Source organism: Tiliqua scincoides, chromosome 3 (genome assembly GCF_035046505.1).
Source record: "Tiliqua scincoides isolate rTilSci1 chromosome 3, rTilSci1.hap2, whole genome shotgun sequence".
Taxonomy (NCBI): domain Eukaryota; kingdom Metazoa; phylum Chordata; class Lepidosauria; order Squamata; family Scincidae; genus Tiliqua; species Tiliqua scincoides.
This window is the reverse complement of record NC_089823.1, coordinates 71,533,062-71,555,131: the sequence shown is the minus strand read 5'-3', so window position 1 is coordinate 71,555,131 and position 22,070 is coordinate 71,533,062. Positions and strand designations below refer to the sequence as shown.

The window sequence follows — 22,070 nt, the reverse complement described above, 5'->3', positions numbered from 1 at the left end:
AAAGTAAAACCAACAAATACAGGGGCATGATAAAGTCTGTAGGTTATGACAGTTTTAAGATGGAGTACAGGGCAATGATAAGCTGAATAGGTGGTAGACACTGATTTCATGATCCACATATCAGTTTGGACACAAATTAAAAAGTGGCCATCCTCCTTTTTTAGAAAATATAAAACCTATCAGTTACTTTATTCTAACTCGAACACTAATTGAAGAACATGGACTACTTTTAAGACAGAGAGCACCAGTAACAGAGAAATGTGGTAGTCTTTATATTGGCAGAGTTGGTGGCCCACTAGGAACATAATAAAATCAAATTATTAAACCAGTTTTTGCACTGTTGAACATCCAACCTGATAAAGAGATATCAAAATCTTGTTAATGCTGCCTTTTTGTCAGTTTGGCTGGTCCTAATACAGTATTACCAGATTGTGACTTCTGAATTTTTTCCTAATGGACCAACCGGCTACCTACAATACTTACCTACAAAATGAGTCTTGTGACTGAAAAGGTAATTGATACTTGAAAAGGTACTTGGTTGTTTTCCTAATTCAGCCTAGACTTAATATGCCGTTCTCCAAGAGCACAGAGAATGTAATCTTAAACACAAATTAAATTTAGTAGATGAAGAGGTCAAAATACAACATAAGACTCAAACACTGCCACAGTAAATCCAGAGGTTAATACATCTGCAAAATTACAATTCAGTCTTGACCAAGTTTACTTTAGATAATCAATGGCACTTGCATCTATTGTAGCTTTATTTGCCAGGGACAAGGTGTATACCAATTTATCTACTGTTAGTAATTTACTCTGCTACAAATTCCCAATAAAATAAGAGAAGCCTGACATTCAGTGAAATTGAATGTATCCAAATACATAAGCCAAGAGCTATTTGCGTAGAGAACAGGATTGGATTTACATAGGGTGATCATCCTCCAATTTATTTTGAGCACTATTTCAAGCAACATTTATCGACCCTCCCATTATCTTGGAAGTGAAGAAATGCAATGGTTCTAATAAGAATCTCTTGCTTCTAAACAAATCTCACAGTAAGCCACTTTAGGATCCACAGTTGAGGCAAGGCTTGACAGAGAAATAAAACTAATTTAAATAAATCTAAAGTGCAATCGTGGGCTCAAGGATGATGGATATCAAAGTTAAGAAGCATAAAGATAACCTTTTCCAACTTGTGTTTCTGAAGAACAATTTTAAGGTAAGTTTGTCTTTAACCCTTTGCTGTTCATGAGCTAAATTATACAGATAGTCAACACTTCTGCTAGAAAAACAATCTCACAGATGTGCTACAAATATATTGAATAAAGGAACTGCCTCTCCTTGTTCCAGAGATAAATTAATCTAGTTATACAGCTTGGTAGCAGCACGATTCTTTAAAGAAAGGACTGTGGCAGGGCAAAATCCAAAAGCCCTACGATCACCCTGTCTCAGTTTTATTTCTTTTTGTGGTCTCCTGGTAACATTTTTTTAAAGAATACATGCACTGGGCCAAATTATATATTTAGAGCAACACAAAACTTGGCCCTTAAGTGCAGGCCCATTCTGATCTTCAGATTGCTGCAGGCATCATGCAATCTGTTTCAGGGTTCTCCGTATCTCAACCTGCAGGCAGGATCCAGCGCCCAGTGGGATCCAACTCCCAGGTGAACAGTAGTTACCATACTGCCGGGGATCTGCTGTTCTGCACCACTGATCTCCCTGAAAACACACCCCAGCCAATTGCTACCAGGTTCCGTTACCTCAGGAGCCATTGCATCCAGATTTCTGGGCAGACACGGCTGACCAGGGCTCAATTTTGGGGGAAATAGGCAGCGTGGAACAGCGGCTCCCCAGAGGAACGGTTAGAGTCGTTTGCTCCAGGCAAGCCTTTCCCAGCATGCAGTGATCTCCGGTTTGGTCTATTTTATTCCATCACAGGAAAAAAAAAATGGAACGAGGGCATGCATATCATCATCATCATCATCATCATCATCATCATCAACAACAGTATTTATATACTGCTTTTCAACAGAAAAATTCAAAGTGATTTACAGACAAAATAAAATAATTAAATGGCCCCCTGTCCCAAAAGGGCTCAAAGTCTAAAATGATATTGAAATGCAATCCTACAACACATTAACCTGCCTTATTTAGGGAATCCCTCCCCTTCACTAGGAAAAAGGAATGAAGCGGCCAAATAAATTAATGACACACACAGTCAAGATGACTATATTCTATTACTATAGAATGCTGGTTCCATTTGTACCAGTGCCCAGAGGTGAAAAGCTCTATTTCACATTACCAGATATCCTGAGCAATTCAATAAATTACTTCTAAGTCACTTTCTAAGACACTAATCTGCTATAAATCTAATCCCCAATGGCAAAGAGACACTCTAAGGGAAGACAGTGCTGGAAAGCACTGACAAAAGGGTTTAGGATTGTGCCCTAAGCCAGTTGAACACTGGTAGTTTTAGTAATCTGACCTATTCCAGATCTTTAATTAAAATTCCATTCGTATATTAGCAATATTCCAAAATAAACTTTCCTTGAGTTGTTATTGTTTTACCATTAATCAATTTAAACAAGACCACTTTCAAATAGAACAAATATTTATTTGAATGTTCTCTAGAAACTGCAGTAAGGCAAAAAACATTATAAAAGTTAAAATGGATTTAACATAAACTCTTGTTGAAAGCATTTCCCCTAGCTTCTAATATATTGTATCAATAGTGTGATTATTCAATACTCTATACACAACTAATGTGACATTTTAAGATTATTTTAAGATATGTTTGCATTTGCTTGGAATCAGAACCAGATCTTGTACGAACTACTTGATTTAAAAAAGTCACATTAGTTTTGAGTGGACAAGAACACAGGAAAGGGGGAAGCACAATCCTGTTCTAACTCTAGAAAAAGATCGATTGGGACAGAATTGCAATGACCCCCTACCCCTTCCACTGAAATTGCTCATTTGCGGTAGCAGGCTTGTGGAAGAAGCAAGCTGCCACCTGATCGTCTCACATGCTGTCCTTTCCCTCTGGAAACAGTGTGAGTGACAAGAGGATTAGCAGAGCTGCAGGATGAAACAGACAAGTGGGTGGTGGGTAGGTGCTTGGCACCCGCCCCCCACCAGTCCATCACCTCTTCAAGCCTACCTCTCAAAGTGGCTCCTTCCCCCAGCCTCATGAATCAACCTGGCAGGTGGTGGTAATGCATTTTTGAATGTTTCCCACTTAAGAAAAAGTTCCTTGCAAGGAAAAGACTCACTAAGTTCAGAGAGGTTACAATCTTTCTTCTTAATGCGCTAGTATAGTTACCATAGATACTAGCCTATAGTACATGAAATTTTTGCCAAGTAATCAAGCTCAATTTATCACTTTGCCTTATCTCCGGGTCAATCAGAGGGCAAAGCCTTTCAACTCTGAAAAGTTTTGTTTCTCAAGCAGCAGACAGGCAGGCGTCAAGTTTCTCAAGCAGCAGGCAGGCACAGCTCCTTAGAAACAATTTGTTAAGCTTTTATTCTCCTTTCTTCTGCTGCAGACTGGTTCTGCTTTGCAAATGCTTGCAAAGCAGGTCTGTTTTTTGAAACACGAGGATGGGAATCCTCCTTTCCATTTGAAACAGGCTACAATTCAATGCACCCTTACTTAAGAATAACACCCATGGAAAGCAATGGGTCTACTACTGAGTAAAAAGGGTTGCAAATGTATGCAGCTGCATCTCTCTGCTGTGAATTGAATTGCACACTCCCAGTTATGTGTTATGGGTTGTATGTTGTACGTAGAGCTTCTGGCTTAACACACCAGACACCTTAAAGGTGGATTTGATTCATGGTTCTCCTGCAGTGGTTCACAACCTTTTTCACTTGCATATCCCTTGGCAGCCCATTTCCATAAATTGTACCCTTCATATTAGCAAAATGTTTGTAATTAATAATACAAGCCCTCATCTCCTCTCAGACTTCATGTATTCATCACATATTTTCTCTTTCCATCTGTTTGAAGAACAGAAGACTCTGCCTTTGCACTGTTTTGTACCAGAGTGTGCTGAGAAATTCTGGGTGATTGGTCACTTTCCATATTATGTTTCAGTTTTTTTACTGTGCTGGTTTTCAATCACTGGTTCATACATGTATTGATGACCAAAAACTAGCTATTGGTGGGGCTTTCACAGCCAACTAGCTACCTCCCTTCCTGCCTTGCTGGTCCTTGCAAGGTATTCCTGTCTTGCAAGGCATTCTGGAGCACGACCTGCCTTTTTCTACCATTATTCCATTCTTTTTCAAGTACCCCTAAAGGTCCTGTTGAGTGTCCCTGGGAGTACATGAATACCAGGTTGGGAACCACTATTTTACTGGTATGTTGTTTACAGTGCACTTACTCTGATAGTGCTTACAAAAAGGTGATGAAGACCAGAATTTAAAAAGAATAAAAATGTATCTTATGATCTTTTACTATGTTTTTAATAAATTAGAGACTACAGTTCTTAGGTAACAATTAGTGGTGGGTTATTTTTCAGGATCTGGCCTCGGGTAAAATCAGACAAAACTATAGTCAGACACCCCCCTAAGTTTAACCCCCGACTTATCCGAGGGTCATAGCAAATTCCATGACTGTTGGTTCAAAACCTGCCCTCGACTTAACTGTGGGATCGACTTGTAGGTGAGTATCTACGGTAATTACTTTTAGGTTTGTATTGGTGGGATCAATTGAAAATGGTATCCCCATTCATAGTCTGAAGCGGTGTGTTCCATTCTACCACCCCATTCCGCATGCATAGATCCTACACATGTACAGTTTAATGTATTGCTATGGAGTTTGAATGTTTTGTTGTTTGTTTTTACGGAAACACTGTATGATGCTTAGATCATACATGATGCACTTCCTCCAAAATAAAAATTGGTTCCTTTCAAGTTTAAAACAGAATCCACTGAGGATGTTAATAATTCTTGAATGCAAGTTGCTCTGTAATGTTTCTGTGACACACTAGGATTCTACAGAGTCTTATTTTAATTCAATGAATATTTCATTGGATAATCACTTGATAGAGTTGTCAGGGGGAAAAAAGAGAGTATGAGTCACATACAACATTGCCTTTATGTTTTGCAATGCCTATAGAAGTAACTTCGTTTGATGAATTTTGCAACTAATTAAGTAAATCAAATTCATGATGGCAACAGGGCTACAGAGAAAGCTTTCTAACAAACATCTCCTCGTTTCTTCCACATAAAAGCAACAGATTATACAGCCTGTAAGGTGTAACCTAATTCCTCTTCTGATACATGTGTAGACATAGACATAGGATTCTTCTATAAAGATGCAAATCAGGTCTACATGGAAGTAAATCAATCACTGTGAAGGAATAGGGAATCAAATGAATGGCTGAAGTTCGTTAAGCAGAAATAAAAGATGAACTTTGATGCCATTAACAAAAACGCAGTCAACAAGTAGAAGGAAGTAAATAAATAGAAAGAATTCATCTCTTTCACCAAACTACGAGGAAAAAGATGAGAGGAAACTGAAAGCCCAATCCTATCCTTCCCTGTAATAGCTGGTACAATGATGCCAAAAAGGCTACCACTGCATCCTGCGATGGGGGCAGTAGTGGAGGTCTCCTCTGGGAAGGAACATTTGTTCCCTTACCTTGGGGTAAGTCTCCACAGTGTGCACTCAGAACTAAGCTAGCGAACTCATTTTGCTAGTGAATTCACTGGCGCAGTCTCATGGGCACACACATTGCAGGATTGTGTCCAGGAAGGTGGCTAAGACTCTGTGTCCTCTGCTGCTACTGAACCGACCCCCTTCCCAGACTAAATCTGTCCTACCCCTGCCTCAGTCACCACCCCATTCCAGCCTCCCCTGCCCTCGTCGCCATTTATTCAGCCCTCTGCCACCCCATTCCACCACTCCCATCCTGTCCCACCTCCCGCTGTCCACCCTGCGTCAGTTGACCCTTGTTACTTCTCCAGCTCACACAGGAAGTATCTAGCCTTCCTTCCATCACTCTGGCAGCACACAGTTCTGCATGCTGTCAGTGTGTGTTTCATATGTTAAGGTAGCTAGTGCTAGCAGAACATGCATCTGCTAGCGCTACACCCCAATGCTATTAGTCATCCAAATTTTTGGACGCAGAAAAAACTATTTGAGAATATTATTAGACTTACAAAGATAATTCTGAAAGAACCTTGATGAGCAAATGCCCTGATGAACATGGCCAAATGACTCAGGCACAATATTGTGGACAATATGGCAAGGAGTACTTTCAGGATATATGACCTCAACAGTTGACATATTTTCTGTAGAGAGCAACAAGATTAACAGAATGCAGTTACAATATTCCTTTCTTTCCTTTCTTCATTCACATATTTGTGCATTGTGATACGTGTATTGATAGGATCCAGCCACTGCTTCTCAGTTTGTAAAAAGTGTTTGTATAAGACCTGCTTCTTCATCAATATTATTCTAGAATTATCTCTGCCTTCTCTACCCCCAGTATCTAGTTAAATCTACTAAGCACAAACACCATCAATTCAATGTTCTATGCAACATCCTGTGAACTGCTGACAACAAACGTTTAAAAGGAATGGTGAAAGGAGAATCTGACAAATCTGTCAGAGAATTTATTTCTCCACGTTGAAAACTGTAACTCAAAAAATCTTCCGATCAGATTGTGTTTGTTCCCCATTTGTTGAAATTTAGCTTGTGTGATCTGAGAGGCAGGTGCATGAGATATATTTTTATGATTGTATGTTTGACACTGAATATCCCATTTGTGAAGCCAGTTACCAAAGAGTGCTGTTATAGCATGACCTCTATAATATATGCAGATACCATTAAGTTATAGTCTTTTAGAAAACAAAAACACAGAGGAGGTTTATAAGGTTCGGGTGCAGAACTGTGAACTAAGTTTCAAGTTAAGACAATTACCTCTGTGATGTGCCATTTCAGTAGGATGACAGCAAAGTACCTATGCTGAAAGAAGGTAATTATGCTTTTCACATAGAATTTGCAAAACATAAAAGGGCTTCCAGTCATAATTACCATTACAGTGTTCCTATCTACTTGGCAAGATTCACTGTAAATACAGGAGGCTCTTTAAAACTGAACTTTTCCATTTCTTGCTATAGAGATGGATTTATTCATTTTTTAATTACCCAGTGGTGACAAAACACTTTTAAAATGCACGCAGAGAAACTGAAATTAAAAGAGACTAAACATGCCCCCAAAATAATAGCAGCAATGGTCTGAAGGTCAGAATTTTGTGGATGCTTAATGATGATGGGTGATTGTAGGGGTCTCAGATGAAGCCACAGGTTTTCAACTCTTCAAGCTGGTCATTAACTTGGAGGTCTTCAGTTCAGAAAAAAGTGTCAACCAGAAAAAAAACACGGTAACATTAATCTGCATCCAATGTTGGCTTGAGCAGTATCTGGTGGGAGAGGCTGGCTCCTCCACTCCAAGTGGGTTAAGTGATTTCATGACCTCTAGCCCTTGTTTCAGACCACTGAGAACTGCGCTCCAGCCAGAGCCTTTTGCCATGGTCCAAAATGCAAGAACCTTTCTCTTCTTTCTCTGCCAATTCATAAACATTTCTACCTTTTTCTTACTTTTCCTACACCCTAAAACCTCAAGTCACCATAAAGCCCATCCTCTTCCTTCCCCACCTTTCCTCAAAAGACACCCGCTTCCTTCCCCAAGGCGTCTTTCCTCAAAGGGCACATTGAGCTTTGTCTTTGGTACAGGATCCCAGCACACAGGATCCCAGCACACAAATTAGTTTTCCTCCTGCTGCTCATACTGGATGTCTTTAAATGTACATCTAGAAATAATGCTTTGACATCCAACACATGCATCAACTTCAGCCTACTCTAATTTAAACAACTGAGAACCAAATTTTTCTAAATACAAGTGGGTGCCACACAAGGCAAGTCTTTCATTTCTATGCAATGTGCTTCTTTAACAGCATCAGAGAACCTGAACCAGCAAAATTTACTTCAATCCTACTAAAAGAAACACAAGTACACTGAAAAGCCCTTAAGCACTGTTAATGCCAGTAGCGCTGATGAACTGCTTAACCAGAAGACGGAGGAACCTGAAAGAGGAGGGGAAAGTATGTGGTGAAGGAGAGGGCGCAACCCAGGGCCAGTGCCAGTGTTGTGTGCACTACCGAGGAGATGGCCATCGCAAAAGTACTATAAGGCACTTCATGGCTTCCGGAAGGAGGCAGGTGCCGGCACAGGAGGCAATGCAGGCAGTCACTAGGCATCTGCACCAGTCATAGGAGCTCTGGGAGCCATTTGCCACCAGGAGTATTTTGGGGCAGAGGGAGGGTAGGAAGAGACAAAACTGGGCAAGAAGGCAAGGAGCAGAGCAGTTCAGGCCTGGGAAGATCCTATTCATCCTCCCAAGTCCTACATGGGTTATTCAGTTCTGCGCCAGCAAATGAGCTGGTGCAGATCCAAGCAGACCCGCAGCAGCTGCTGGGACATGACAGGAGGTAAAGGAACACTTCAGTTACTGAACATTTGTTCCCTTGCATCTAGGAGACTTCTGGCCGCCTTACTGCCCCTGCGGGATACAGCAACAGCCGCTTCGGTACTGCAGCACAGGCAGCCCTGTTAGGATTGGGCCGTAGGTTTCCAAGTTTGCCGATCAAGTTGCTAATTGCAGTCAGCAGGGACCTAGCATTATCCCTGCACTGCCATTTGTGATGACCTGTTGTGATGGAAAAAGAGGCACCTTTCAAAATGGGGTAGTCTTATATTTAGCAGGGAGAGAGCAACTGTCCACACCCAGCATGGCATCTTTTCCAGTGGCTGCTGCTGGTGTCTCTTCTGTATTCTTTTTTAGATTGTGAGTGTTTTGAGGACAGGGAAAAATTTATTGATTTATTTTACTATGTAAATTGCCTTGTGAAATACTCCTTTTGAAAAGCTGTATATTCTTGTTAATAATAATATGTAACGAAAGTATTTATTCAACTGTATGTTACCTTGAAATAGTATATATACATGTATCACAGAAAGAAATAACATGCTATGATTAGGATCCAAAGCTACTCTCTGTGTGTGGTTAGATCTTTTTTATTTTCTTTTGGAGGAGATTCTACCCCTACTCCACAAACAGCTCCCCACCCCACATTCAAAAGAGGTTGCTATGCGGCCCAGGAAACTACTGTTTAAAACAACCAAGGGACCCAAGGCATCATATAGGTCTTTGGACTCAATCTATGATTGTAATTGATTTAAGGAATTAACTTATATTTTGAAACTAATAAGAAAAACACTTCCCTTTTTTCTGCAACCTGGTATTTGAAATTTGCCTAATGCATCAAGTTGGTCTGACCTGATTTTGCCAAGAAGAATAAATTATAAAGCAGAATGGATTGACTAATGCTTCAAAAACCCTGAAAATGGCATCACTGAGGATTAAAACGGACAGGAAAAAAAACAACCTCACACATTTTCCACAGCAAGCACAGGCATATTAGAATAATATTCACAGCAAGCAGTAATGTTGACAGACCTGTGGAGGGAACATCCTCCCTTTTTGGTCAGGGGACATGACATAAGCAGCTTGTGTGTACGCATAGCTTTTGAAGCGAGGTGGAGGTGAAGGACTGTGCACATGGCCCTGTGCTACACTGACTTTGATCTAAGGAAAAGAAATTAGGAAGAAAAGCAGACAGACACTGATGAGGAGTGTGCGAAAGAGAATGAATGAAATGTATTGTTTTCAAGGAAGAATACCGGCAGTTTAACTCTGTCTTGTAAGAACTGTGCTAGTAATCAAACCTGAATGGAAAATAGGAAGGTGCTTTCATTAGTATGACACCTTTTCAAGAGAAGCAGAAAGACTCCTTGAAGTGCCAGATAATTATTCCTGGCATGATACCCACAATCAGTAAAGGACCTCTATAATTCAGTACACTCAGCAGAGTAGCAAGAACTTGCAATAAGTTCAAAATAAATGTGCTCAGCAATCATCAAGCAGTCATCCGATCAACAGGGCTAAAAACGATCAAGTGACCCATAAATAAGTGAGTTAATTAACCCAGAACAACAATAACTGCAGGCTTAGGAATTCCTAAATTCACTGTTTCCTTGATTGATAAAACAGAGATACAACTGCAAAAATATACTACTAGTTTTCAATGGAAAACCTCTCTCTATCTCTCTCTTTTACCATGTGACGTGCAATTATAATAGTAAGGACCCGATCCAACTTCCAGTGCTGATGCAACTGCCATGCAGCCCTGAGATAAGGGAACAAATGTTCCCTTACCTTGAGGAGACCCCCATGACTGTCCTGACCCCCCCCCCCCCCGCAACACAGGATGCAGCTCATGCCCTGTTGGCATAGCTGCATCAGCACTGGAAAGTTGGATCAGATTGGGCCCTTAATATTCTCATACAAAATTTTCACTTTTTCACTTAATGGTGACATTTTCCTATATAAATGCAACCTAACAAAAATAGCTTGGAAAAGCGCTTTAATGCCAGGCGTGCAACCTGGCAAACCTGTGAAAAAGGGAAGGGATAGTTGAGTCATAGACACCTATGCTGTGCTTTAGCACCAAAGGATGGACTCAAGGGATGGGGGAACAATTGCAAAATGAGGAAAAAAGCAAGAAATGCTCCACTAATTCTCCAGGACCATTTGAAGGCATGAGACAACAACCAAACACTGCTTGGAAATGATGATGTTGATAGGTGAGTACTCTGCCTCATGACCCAGATCCATTCCCAAATTGGGAATGGAGAGGTCTAACACAGGGGTCGCCAAACCCCGGCCCGGGGGCCAGATACAGCCCATGGCGAGCCTCTATCCGGCCCACTGCCAGCCTCTGATCCACTGAGAGACTCTGGTCCAGTTGACCAAACATAACCAGAGTTGTGCTTTTGGAGTGGGGAATGGGGATCCATTTAACTGTGTGCTTTATTTCTTAGGCTGTGTTCATGCTTGAAGAAGTCCTGGACATTTGAGCCCATTCATTTATTCAATCATCTAAGTTCCATCTCTAACGTATTTATTTAAATTTTATATTTAATTTTTTTTTTCCTGGCCCTCAACACTGTCCCAGCCATTTGATGCAGCTCTTTGGCCAAAAAGTTTAGAAATCCTAAAAAATTGTAACAAACTCTAAAAAATGCTCATCCTGCTGTATGGGATGGCAATTGCTTCAAGCACTGGCTCTAGAACAATCATCACAGTAGACAGTTTTAGTAATCTTACAGCTGAGTATATTATAACCACTTTTAATTCAGCTATAGCCGATTAAGGTTGGAAAAGGTTTTTTTCCCTCAAGATTTAGATTTTTCCTCCTCATACTGTCCTGTCAATATATTAAAGATTTCAACAAACAGAAATGCAACATTGGATGGAGCAGACTTCTAGCTGAGAAATAGGGAACTACAGCTCTGAACCTAGCTGGATGAATGGTTACATGCTCAACCACATTTGAGATAAGAAAGGCAGGTTCTCTCAGTTCTGATGGGATAATATATTCTTCATTTCTTGCTCTGAATATTTTCCTGATCTCCTTAATTTCTGCTTCTTGCACATGCAACACTCTAAGCAGGTTGGTGTGATATTAAAAAAAAACACAGCAAAATGATGACTTGGGACACAGGACTGTGTATAGAAGCTGCTTTCTCAGGTTCAACAGCAAACCTTGTGTATGAATGTATGAGAAGGATCCACTGTACAATAGTAGATCTACTGTATATATTCATTTATGCTTTATCATACACATGCATTATTTGATGAAAGACTCAAAAGGATGATGAACTAGCTTTTTAGTAAATAATGTCAACAGTTTTTAGAGCACTAGACTGGCAAAGCCTTAAAAATTTCAAAATTAATGCAGTGAGGATGACAAAAAATGTACACAAAATTTACCTTATGTTCTACTGCTTCAAACAAAGAAGTGTAGCATGCTACTGAAGCCTGTATGCATTACACAATGCACAAAAAAACAATTTCCTGAATTCTTATTTTTAAAAACAGTCAATTATTTCATGCACAGCAGTTAACAATACAAATCATGCAAATAAGACTATTTAAATAAAAACCATCTCTTTGCAACTAAACAGGCAACTCTAAAATCTTACTTCTAATTGGCCGTCAAAACGCCAGTAAAAATTCACAGGACTCACCTGTTGAGAAAAGTGCTGTTGATGTAACTGGACATGCTCTTCTCGTATGTGTTTTGGTTGTCGTGGCAATGTTTCCACTTCCTGGATGGCTTCAAGAGTAACTTGCTGGGGCAAGACTTGGAAAAGCGATGTCACATACATCAAGATGGACTTCTTATCAGGATAAGCAGTGGCAACATCTGGAAAAATGTATTAAAAACATGCAACACTTAGCAAGAGTTTGCAGAAAGCAAACAGGCTAATGAGCAATCTATTGTCCATTTAACCCCTCTGGGGACTAATTAGAGCATTACAATCAAGTTATCATGCCAAACTTGAATACAAATGGGGGAGTGTTCCAGGGAAAGAGCAAGAAAAAATTACTGCTCCTTTTTCATTCTCATGAATTTTTTCCTCTTATTATTTCTCTTATATTTAAATGCAAATTGTGTACAGTCTGAATGAGTGAACTTTACAAAGGTGTGCCAAGAAAGAGACACATGCCCCCAAAGTAGGTATATTTTTGCTGATATCTTACTGCTGTGAAAACATACATAACTGAAACTGAAGTAGCGATATAACAGCTGATTCTGATGTAGCAACTGACACAAATGGCCCAATCATATCAAGAGCCTGCACCAGAACATGCATCTCTTAAAGCGCACAAGAACATAAGAACATAAGAACAGCCCCACTGGATCAGGCCATAGGCCCATCTAGTCCAGCTTCCTGTATCTCACAGCGGCCCACCAAATGCTCAGGGAGCACACCAGATAACAAGAGACCTCATCCTGGTGCCCTCCCTTGCATCTGGCATTCTGACATAACCCATTTCTAAAATCAGGAGGTTGCGCATACACATCATGGCTTGTACCCCATAATGGATTTTTCCTCCAGAAACTTGTCCAATCCCCTTTTAAAGGCGTCTAGGCTAGACGCCAGCACCACATCCTGTGGCAAGGAGTTCCACAGACCGACCACACGCTGAGTAAAGAAATATTTTCTTTTGTCTGTCCTAACCCGCCCAACACTCAATTTTAGTGGATGTCCCCTGGTTCTGGTATTATGTGAGAGTGTAAAGAACATCTCCCTATCCACTCTGTCCATCCCCTGCATAATTTTGTATGTCTCAATCATGTTCCCCCTCAGGCATCTCTTTTCTAGGCTGAAGAGGCCCAAACGCTGTAGCCTTTCCTCATAAGAAAGGTGCCCCAGCCCCGAAATCATCTTAGTCGCTCTCTTTTGCACCTTTTCCATTTCCACTATGTCTTTTTTGAGATGCGGCGACCAGAACTGGACACAATACTCCAGGTGTGGCCTTACCATCGATTTGTACAACGGCATTATAATACTAGCCGTTTTGTTCCCAATACCCTTCCTAATGATCCCAAGCATAGAATTGGCCTTCTTCACTGCCGCCGCACATTGGGTCGACACTTTCATCGACCTGTCCACCACCACCCCAAGATCTCTCTCCTGATCTGTCACAGACAGCTCAGAACCCATCAGCCTATATCTAAAGTTTTGATTTTTTGCCCCAATGTGCATGACTTTACACTTACTGACAGTGAAGCGCATCTGCCATTTTGCTGCCCATTCTGCCAGTCCGGAGAGATCCTTCTGGAGCTCCTCACAATCACTTCTGGTCTTCACCACTCGGAAAAGTTTGGTGTTGTCTGCAAACTTAGCCACTTCACTGCTCAACCCTGTCTCCAGGTCATTTATGAAGAGGTTGAAAAGCACCGGTCCCAGGACAGATCCTTGGGGCACACCGCTTTTCACCTCTCTCCATTGTGAAAATTGCCCACTGACACCCACTCTCTGCTTCCTGGCCTCCAACCAGTTCTCAATCCACGAGAGGACTTGTCCTCTAATTCCCTGACTGTGGAGTTTTTTCAGTAGCCTTTGGTGAGGGACTGTGTCAAACGCCTTCTGAAAGTCCAGATATATAATGTCCACGGGTTCTCCCGCATCCACATGCCTGTTGACCTTTTCAAAGAATTCTATAAGGTTCGTGAGGCAAGACTTACCTTTACAGAAGCCATGCTGACTCTCCCTCAGCAAGGCCTGTTCGTCTATGTGTTTTGAGATCCTATCTTTGATGAGGCATTCCACCATCTTACCCGGTATGGATGTTAGGTTGACCGGCCTATAGTTTCCCGGGTCCCCCCTCTTTCCCTTTTTAAAAATAGGCGTGACATTTGCTATCCTCCAATCCTCTGGTACTGTGGCCGTTTTGAGGGACAAGTTGCATATTTTAGTCAAGAGATCTGCAACTTCATTCTTCAATTCCTTAATAACTCTTGGGTGGATGCCATCAGGGCCCGGTGACTTATTGATCTTTAATTTATCAATGAGGTCTGTAACATCTTCTCTTTTAACCTCTATCTGACTTAACTCCTTGGTCAGGAGGGGCCGTTCGGGCAGCGGTATCTGCCCGAGGTCTTCTGCCGTGAAGACAGATGCAAAGAACTCATTTAATTTCTCTGCCATCTCTAAGTTTCCTTTTATCTCCCCTTTCCCTCCCTCACTATCCAGAGGGCCAACCGCTTCTCTGGCGGGTTTCCTGCTTCTAACATATTTGAAGAAGCTTTTATTATTCCCCTTAATGTTGCTGCCCATGCGTTCCTCATAGTCTCGCTTGGCCTCCCTTATCACCTTCTTACATTTCTTTTGCCACAGTTTATGTTCCAGTTTATGTTCCACAAGGCTCAGGCAGGCCAACGGAAAGGTAGGAGTTGGCTCCGCAGGTGACACTGGAGTGCAGAGGCCCACCGGAGCAGGTAAGTCCAGAGCAGGGGCAGGGGAGGGCACAACAGGGAGGAGATGGGGTGGGGAGGGGTGGATCAGGCCTAGGGGGGAGGCAGGATTGGCAGCAAGCAATTTAGATAAGATAAACATGAAAATTATGATCAGCCACTTTCAGTTTTTCCTCGTTAAAAAATAAACATAATATATTTATGTAAAACTCAGATATAGTTTATTAAAGATATACAGGAGACATATAAGCTCTCAGGGTTCCCGCATCCCTCTGGTATTATATGTAAGAAGACGACATGGTCTTTCTAATCTGAGATTCTAGAGGAAAACATAATTGCCATTTGTGCAACAATGGGTGCAATCCTAACCACTTATGTCTGTGCTTTTCAGCACTGACATAAGGGCAATGCAGCTCTGAGGTAAGGAAACAAACATTCCCTTACTTTGAGGAGGCCTCCATGAGTGCCACCCAAATGCACGATGCAGCACATGTCCCATTGGCACCACTATGCCAGTGTTGGAAAGCACTGACATAAGGGTTAGGATTGCACCGTATGAAAGATAAGGCTTTCTGAGCATAGCTACAAGCATCACCAAGAATGAGTGCTGATTGAGCTCAACATTTCAAGTCAATAGTAATTTGTAAAGATGCATGTTATATAGCACTGCTTTCAAGTATTTCTTTTGTTGCTGGGCATCAAAATTTACCTTGTCTTCACCTAAGTGAATCAAGATGCAAAGAGGTTATTGTACAAGAATTTAACATTAATCCCCTTAAGGGTTTTAACACAAGTAATGGCAGAAGCTAAGAGTTATTAATAGCAATGACGTTTTATTATAATAAATCTGTCCAAGCTTTGCTAAGATCTGCAGATCAAAGGTGCAATGACATTTGGTTGCTCTCTTTTAAAGTCATACCTGGACAAAAATAGACACTGCATGTTAATTTTGTGTGCATATTTAAAGTGCTTATAAATGGCACATGACTCGCATGGGTCTCCTGTATTCTAGACATTGCTCAAACAGTGTACTGAAGAAAGAATAGTCTCAAACAGAGTGTAGAATAAGGAAAGTGGTGAATGAAAATAATCAGGTATCTAACAGTGGCTGCAGGCAAGCTGCATTTTACCAAACCAGGTCGCCAGCAGTTCGCTATTGAGCTGCTGAAGAACTCCAGTTGCTCTGAATTTTAAAGATGAGATTTGGGATTCTATTCATTTTGGGCCCATTTCAGATATCCAGTTGAAATCTCTGGAGAATGAAAAGGTCTCTCTAGCACAGCTGGATTTTATGTCTACAGTACCTTTCCCAGGCGAGATAGTTTGCTCCACCACCACAAGAGTAATTCAGATGGATCCAATCCTCATCAGAACAGGAGGGCCCAATCTGTACCAGAAGAGACATGGTACATAGTGGCAAGCTTAGATTCCTCTCAAGTCACAGTGCCCCGATGCCATCATTGGGGCAATGCAGGGAGTGGAGGACTTTTTGCTGCATAAATTTGGCATTTCTCTGGCCCTTCCTAGTTTTCAATAGTCAATAAGAGCCAAATCCAATTCTACCCCACATTGGTTCAGCTGTACTGAAAAAGAGCATGCTATATCCAGCAGGGGACAAATCAAGAGTCTTCAGAGGGGAAAGGGGAATTATTTCACCTTACCCCTCCATAAACCTACTGCTCTGCAATAGGTCTCCATGTACTTGTGCAAGTATGAGGGGACAAAAGGGATGGAAAGGCTTGCAAAAGCAAAGATAGGATCTGGCATACACCATTGCCAATGGATTCATCCATCCCACAGTCACCCCCCTCATTCTTCCCCCTCCTCACCCCTACAACTATCTTACCTTTTCCAGCAGCTGCAGCAGGGGAGCGCTGCCACCTTCTCTGGCAACATTCAAAAATGGCTGATAATGGAGCACTGTGTCCAAGTGACCAACACTGCCCTCACTCTCTGGAGCCCAACTATAAAGGCTGGTTCTAATCCCACCTTTTCCCTCTCAGTTGATTGTCATCAGCTGCTTTCTTCCATGGCTGGGAACATCCTACACTACTGTCCTTTTTTAGAGTCAATGGACAATAAAGTAATGATAGTAGTATTTGTAGACAACCATTATAATGTGCCCTAATGTTAGTATGAAATAGATGAAAACAGATTATGAAATTTCTACTTTCAGAAAGCATTATTACCTTTGTTAATGAGGTTCAGGAAAGTCTTATTAGCTAGATGCCTAAGACAAACTTGACATTCCTCAAGGAAACCTAACAAAATCTTGTTTTGAAGCATAATGCTAGGTGAATATCATAAACTATTGGATAGGATTATAATGTACCCAATATATAAGGCATATTCAGCCTTTTCAGCCACACTAGACACTGTTCCAAGAACCACCTTTCAGAGCGCGATACCATAGTCTTTCGAGACTGAAGGTTGCCAACACAATATATAAGGCAGCAAGGTGTATAGATTCAATAAGATGTCACATTTAACAAAAAATATCATCTACTCAAAACAAGATAAAGGACCATTTGCAGTGTGGTAAATGAGTTCCACACCTTGATACACAATGATTTTCATCATGTACCAAAGTTGTGTACCATCGATACAGAACAGGCTTGTAAGCAGTCGCTTGTCCACCTGTTTGTGGCCTCCAGGCAGCTAGGCAAGTAAGTGTTTATTAAGCTCAAAGAAATGATCATGAATTTTCCTTTGAGGCTATCAGTGTGCCATGAATGACTTAGGGCCTAGTCCTGTTCAATTTTCCAGTGCCGGTACAACTGTGCCAATGGGGCATGCACTGCATCCTGTGGTGGGAGGTAGTCACAGAGGCCTTCTCAAGGTATGGGAACATTTGTTCCCTTACTTTGGGTCTGCATTGTGGCTACACCTATGCTGGAAAGTTGGACAGAATTGGGACCTTAGCCAGTACCAGTTTTTGTGGCCTAGCAGATTTTCTGGACTTTCTTGCAATGCTGACTAACATAACATCACATAAGTTTCATTTGTGCAGCAGAACATGTTCATTAGTTTGTGTTTCCCCCCCCTTTCTGTTGAGAGATCAGATTATTCAAACTACATTAAGCAGATGGTGCAGAATGATGAGTACTCAAAATGAGAATTCAAACGACAGATGAAAATAATTGTGAATAAATTTAAAGTAATGAATGTAAAAATAACAGTATAGTTCAATGATGGGATTTAAACTAGCTGTTTCCATTCATGAAAGATTTCAGCATCATTGGTAATTGTTTATTGAAAACACCACCATGGACTTGAGACGGTCAGTCAAATCTAAGAGCCTCTCTCACATATCTGAGAGCGCAATCCCAAAGTGCTCTTTGGCTGGCACAAGTCCCTTGTGCTGGACTGGGGGTGTCAACAAAGGTACCTTAAGGCATGCTTGGATCTTGTTACAAGTTGGCTGGGCCAGCATGAGGACACACACTGGCCTTCATAGGCTGCATCCACCCTTCACATGGCTGCAAAAGGTTGTTCTGACCAAGGGCGATGGTGCGGGGGGTTGAGAGAGCTGGGGAAGGGTGGAATGGGGGCATTTCAGGGCAAAGGTAGGACAGGTGGCAGGCAGGCTGGTGGGTGGACCAGGCCTTGGAGAGGGGTGGGACCAGTCTCTGAGCACTTAGGCCAAATCCTAACCCCCTTCCCGAGCAGCCTGGCATTACACTGGTCTGCTTGGATCTGTGCCAGTGATTTCGCTTGCACAGATCCAAGTAGCACCATTGTGGTGGCTGGGGAATTACTCAAAATAAGGGGACATAAATTCCCTTACTCCGAGTTGCATTCCTTCCACCTTCAAACCTGCACTGGACATAGCGCAAACTAGCTGGCCTACCAATTCCAGCACAGGTTAGGATTGGGCTGTTATTTCCTTTTTAAGCAGAAAAAGGCCTATGAGATAAAAGCCCAATCTTATGCTTCAGCTCCACTGCCAGAACTAGCGTTGTGAATGCTGTTGCAGAAGCAATCATCACCACACGCTTCCGGGCTGCTGCCACAACCACTGAGAAGAACATGTGCACAGCACATGGTGGCAGCCAGCTGAGGCCCTGCCAATATTGGTAAGTTGGTGGTGTGGGCGGAATAGGTGGAACAGGGGAGGGAAGGGGGAGTGTTGGAGGCAGGAAGTGATTGCCCCAGGAAAAGTGACTTGCACTGAGATGCTCTCCCTTCTGGAGCCTCCCGGCACACCCCAGCTGTCTCCGTGGACTTGCGGCAGCTGTATAGCTGGCAACTGAAAAGCTTACAGATGGGTATAGGAAAATATTTTTTCTTCCCTCTCTCAAGTCTCCTGATCACCCCCCCCCCCCCAGTATGTAGTACAACCTGTTTTGGCATGGCAGCATGCTATGGTGGGGGAAAGGATAGGATTGGGCTGTTAAAATTTCAAGGAAGTTATTTTTTTTTATAGTGCAATCCTATACATCTTTATGCAGAAGTAAGCTCCATTGAATTAAGTGGGACTTACTCTTAGATAAGCATGCATAGGGTTGAGGAATTAGATGGTCAACTTTTCAGACAAAGAGGTTATGGATATGTGAATTGTTATTATCTCAAGAAATACTAGACAGAAAGGCCAGTTAGTTTTTCTAAGCAATAACTGAAAAAGGCATAGAGCTAAAATCCATCCAACACATGAACAAAACAATGTTATTTATTGTTTAAATAACAATAGTCTATATAAACCAAGAATGAACAACGTGAGGAGGCGGTCCCCCAGATGAGCATGGCAACTGGAGATAGGTGGAGCATATCAGCCATCCACACAAAAAAAGAATCCAGTATTTTACGTACTACATATGTTTCACGAAAGCGTAACAGAGTTGAGTATGGACAGAGAAAGGTTCTACTGAGCCCTTTGGGGATCCCCTCCTGCAGTTATGGCTGAATGCAAGAAAGGGTTATACTGTACCCTTAAACAAAGCTAACAGCAGCAATGACAGATTTTATATTTTATAGATATAATGAACTGCAAATGTTACAAGAGGAGTCCTATCTCTGTAGCAGAACATCTGTTCTGCATGCAGAAGGCCTTGGGTTAAATCCCTATTATCCCCAAATAAGACTGGGAAAGTCCCTTGTCTGAAAACCAGAAGAGTCATAGTCAGTGTCAACAAAACTGAACCCAAATGGACCACTGGTCTGATTCCACATAATGCAACATTACATACACTAGTTTTCTGAAAATATCGTAATAAACATAAATTTGTATATCTTTACAATTTAAGATAAGATTATTTAAAGCTGGTATGTCATCTATTTCACTGTGCAACATTTTGCCTTGCAGTCTGTTCCCTATTCTGGTGTCAATACAACTTGTTCTTAAGTGTCATTAGCCAATGTGAAAGCTTTTGCTGTAGACTCGAGACTTCAGGCACAATTGACTAAGCACTAGCCAGCTTCCATTCATTTCAATAGCTCAGCTTCCATTCATTTCAATGGATACATAGAAACAAATTGGAGATTGTGTGGCAGTATATTTGGCTTCTTTTGCTGCTTAAACAAGTGAAAATAGAGAAAGGAAGTGGTTTGGATCATTACTAATGAGCACAGAGGTATCAGCCACAATTCAGCTCAGATCATGACTCAAAATCATTTTTATTTGACAGGCTTGTGAGATGTGTGAATGTGTTTCTGGCTGATCACAGGACAACTCTCCTAATACTAATCAGCAATGAAGACTGAGATTCAATTTTGCTTAACCACTGGGGTGGAAACACAGGAATAAAAGCAATGTAAAATACTGATCATGAAAGTATCTTCCACTATTAAAAGTTGCTCTTGATGACAAGTAACATGACTCACTAACCCAGTGCTTCCCAAAATTACTGAGGTCACGGCACCCCCACAGCCTCTTCTTCCGGGCTTATCCAGATGCCACCATCTTGGACTCTCATTAAATCTCATGAGATTTTATGGGTCCTGCCATCTTGGATCTTGCAAGACTTCAAGAGATCCAAGGTCACAGCATCCAGGAGCTGGTAGAAGGGATAACTGGGGACATCCCACGCACCTCTGTAAGTGCACCATGGCACCATAAGGTACCATGGCGCACAGTTTGGGAACTACTGCAGTAACCCAATGACTGCTTATTTTCATGAATTTTTCCAGGTTTAGTTTTTCAGGTTATATATTTTTCCAGGTTTAGTTGAATTTTACATACAATTTAAAAGTAATGTAGATTAATTATATAAACTAGTTTATATCCAAAAAGCTAGTCATGTACATTGTGAATGACAGAATTAACCAATTTCTGCCCAGCCCACAGATGTACACATTTGACCCCTGTTGTGTATATGCAACGTTGGGGAGAAATGGCTTAATTCTGAATTTAAAAATATATATATATTCCATTTCAGAACATGAACTCTGCCACACTGGCACATTTCCCTCAAATTCCTTACAATTAGGAAGGGTCAATCACGTAGTAAATCTCAGTTGTCTTTAGAAAGGGACTGGAACTTGCCAAAGACAATTGTCACTGCCTTTGATTCTCCATACCTAAGTCAAGTTACGCATCCTAATTCAGGAAACCTGAAAAAAGCCTTTTGACCATTCACATATCCATCTGCCTCTTTTCTAGCCTTTGTATGTACATCTCTCTCTCTCTCTCTCTCTCTCAGTGTATGACATTTTGCATAATGTCTGATTAGGCCCTTATTACCAAGTAACTTGATCCCAAAAAAACACTTTGTTTTGTTTTCAGAACTATTATAAGAACATAAGAACATAAGAACAGCCCCACTGGATCAGGCCATAGGCCCATCTAGTCCAGCTTCCTGTATCTCACAGCGGCCCACCAAATGCCCCAGGGAGCACACCAGATAACAAGAGACCTCATCCTGGTGCTCTCCCCTACATCTGGCATTCTGACTTAACCCATTCCTAAAATCAGGAGGTTGCGCATACACATCATGGCTTGTACCCCATAATGGATTTTTCCTCCAGAAACTCGTCCAATCCCCTTTTAAAGGCGTCAAGGCTAGACGCCAGCACCACATCCTGTGGCAAGGAGTTCCACAGACCGACCACTCGCTGAGTAAAGAAATATTTTCTTTTGTCTGTCCTAACCCGCCCAACACTCAATTTTAGTGGATGTCCCCTGGTTCTGGTATTATGTGAGAGTGTAAAGAGCATCTCCCTATCCACTCTGTCCAT

At 41.6% G+C, this 22,070-nt stretch overlaps 1 protein-coding gene across 4 annotated transcripts in view; it reads right to left on the bottom strand.

The window, feature by feature from the left end:
* Positions 1 to 22,070, bottom strand: part of DMD (dystrophin) — a 1,248,719-nt gene that overhangs the window by 926,407 nt on the left and 300,242 nt on the right. For 3 of the 4 annotated variants that reach the window (XM_066619666.1, XM_066619670.1, XM_066619667.1), the window contains exons 8-9: positions 12,160 to 12,338; positions 9,527 to 9,655 (exon numbers count right to left, since the gene is read on the bottom strand). In XM_066619666.1, the coding sequence (XP_066475763.1) occupies positions 9,527 to 9,655; positions 12,160 to 12,338 (308 nt within the window). The remainder of the gene's footprint in view (positions 1 to 9,526; positions 9,656 to 12,159; positions 12,339 to 22,070) is intronic. The other variant, XM_066619668.1, reaches the window with a different exon arrangement.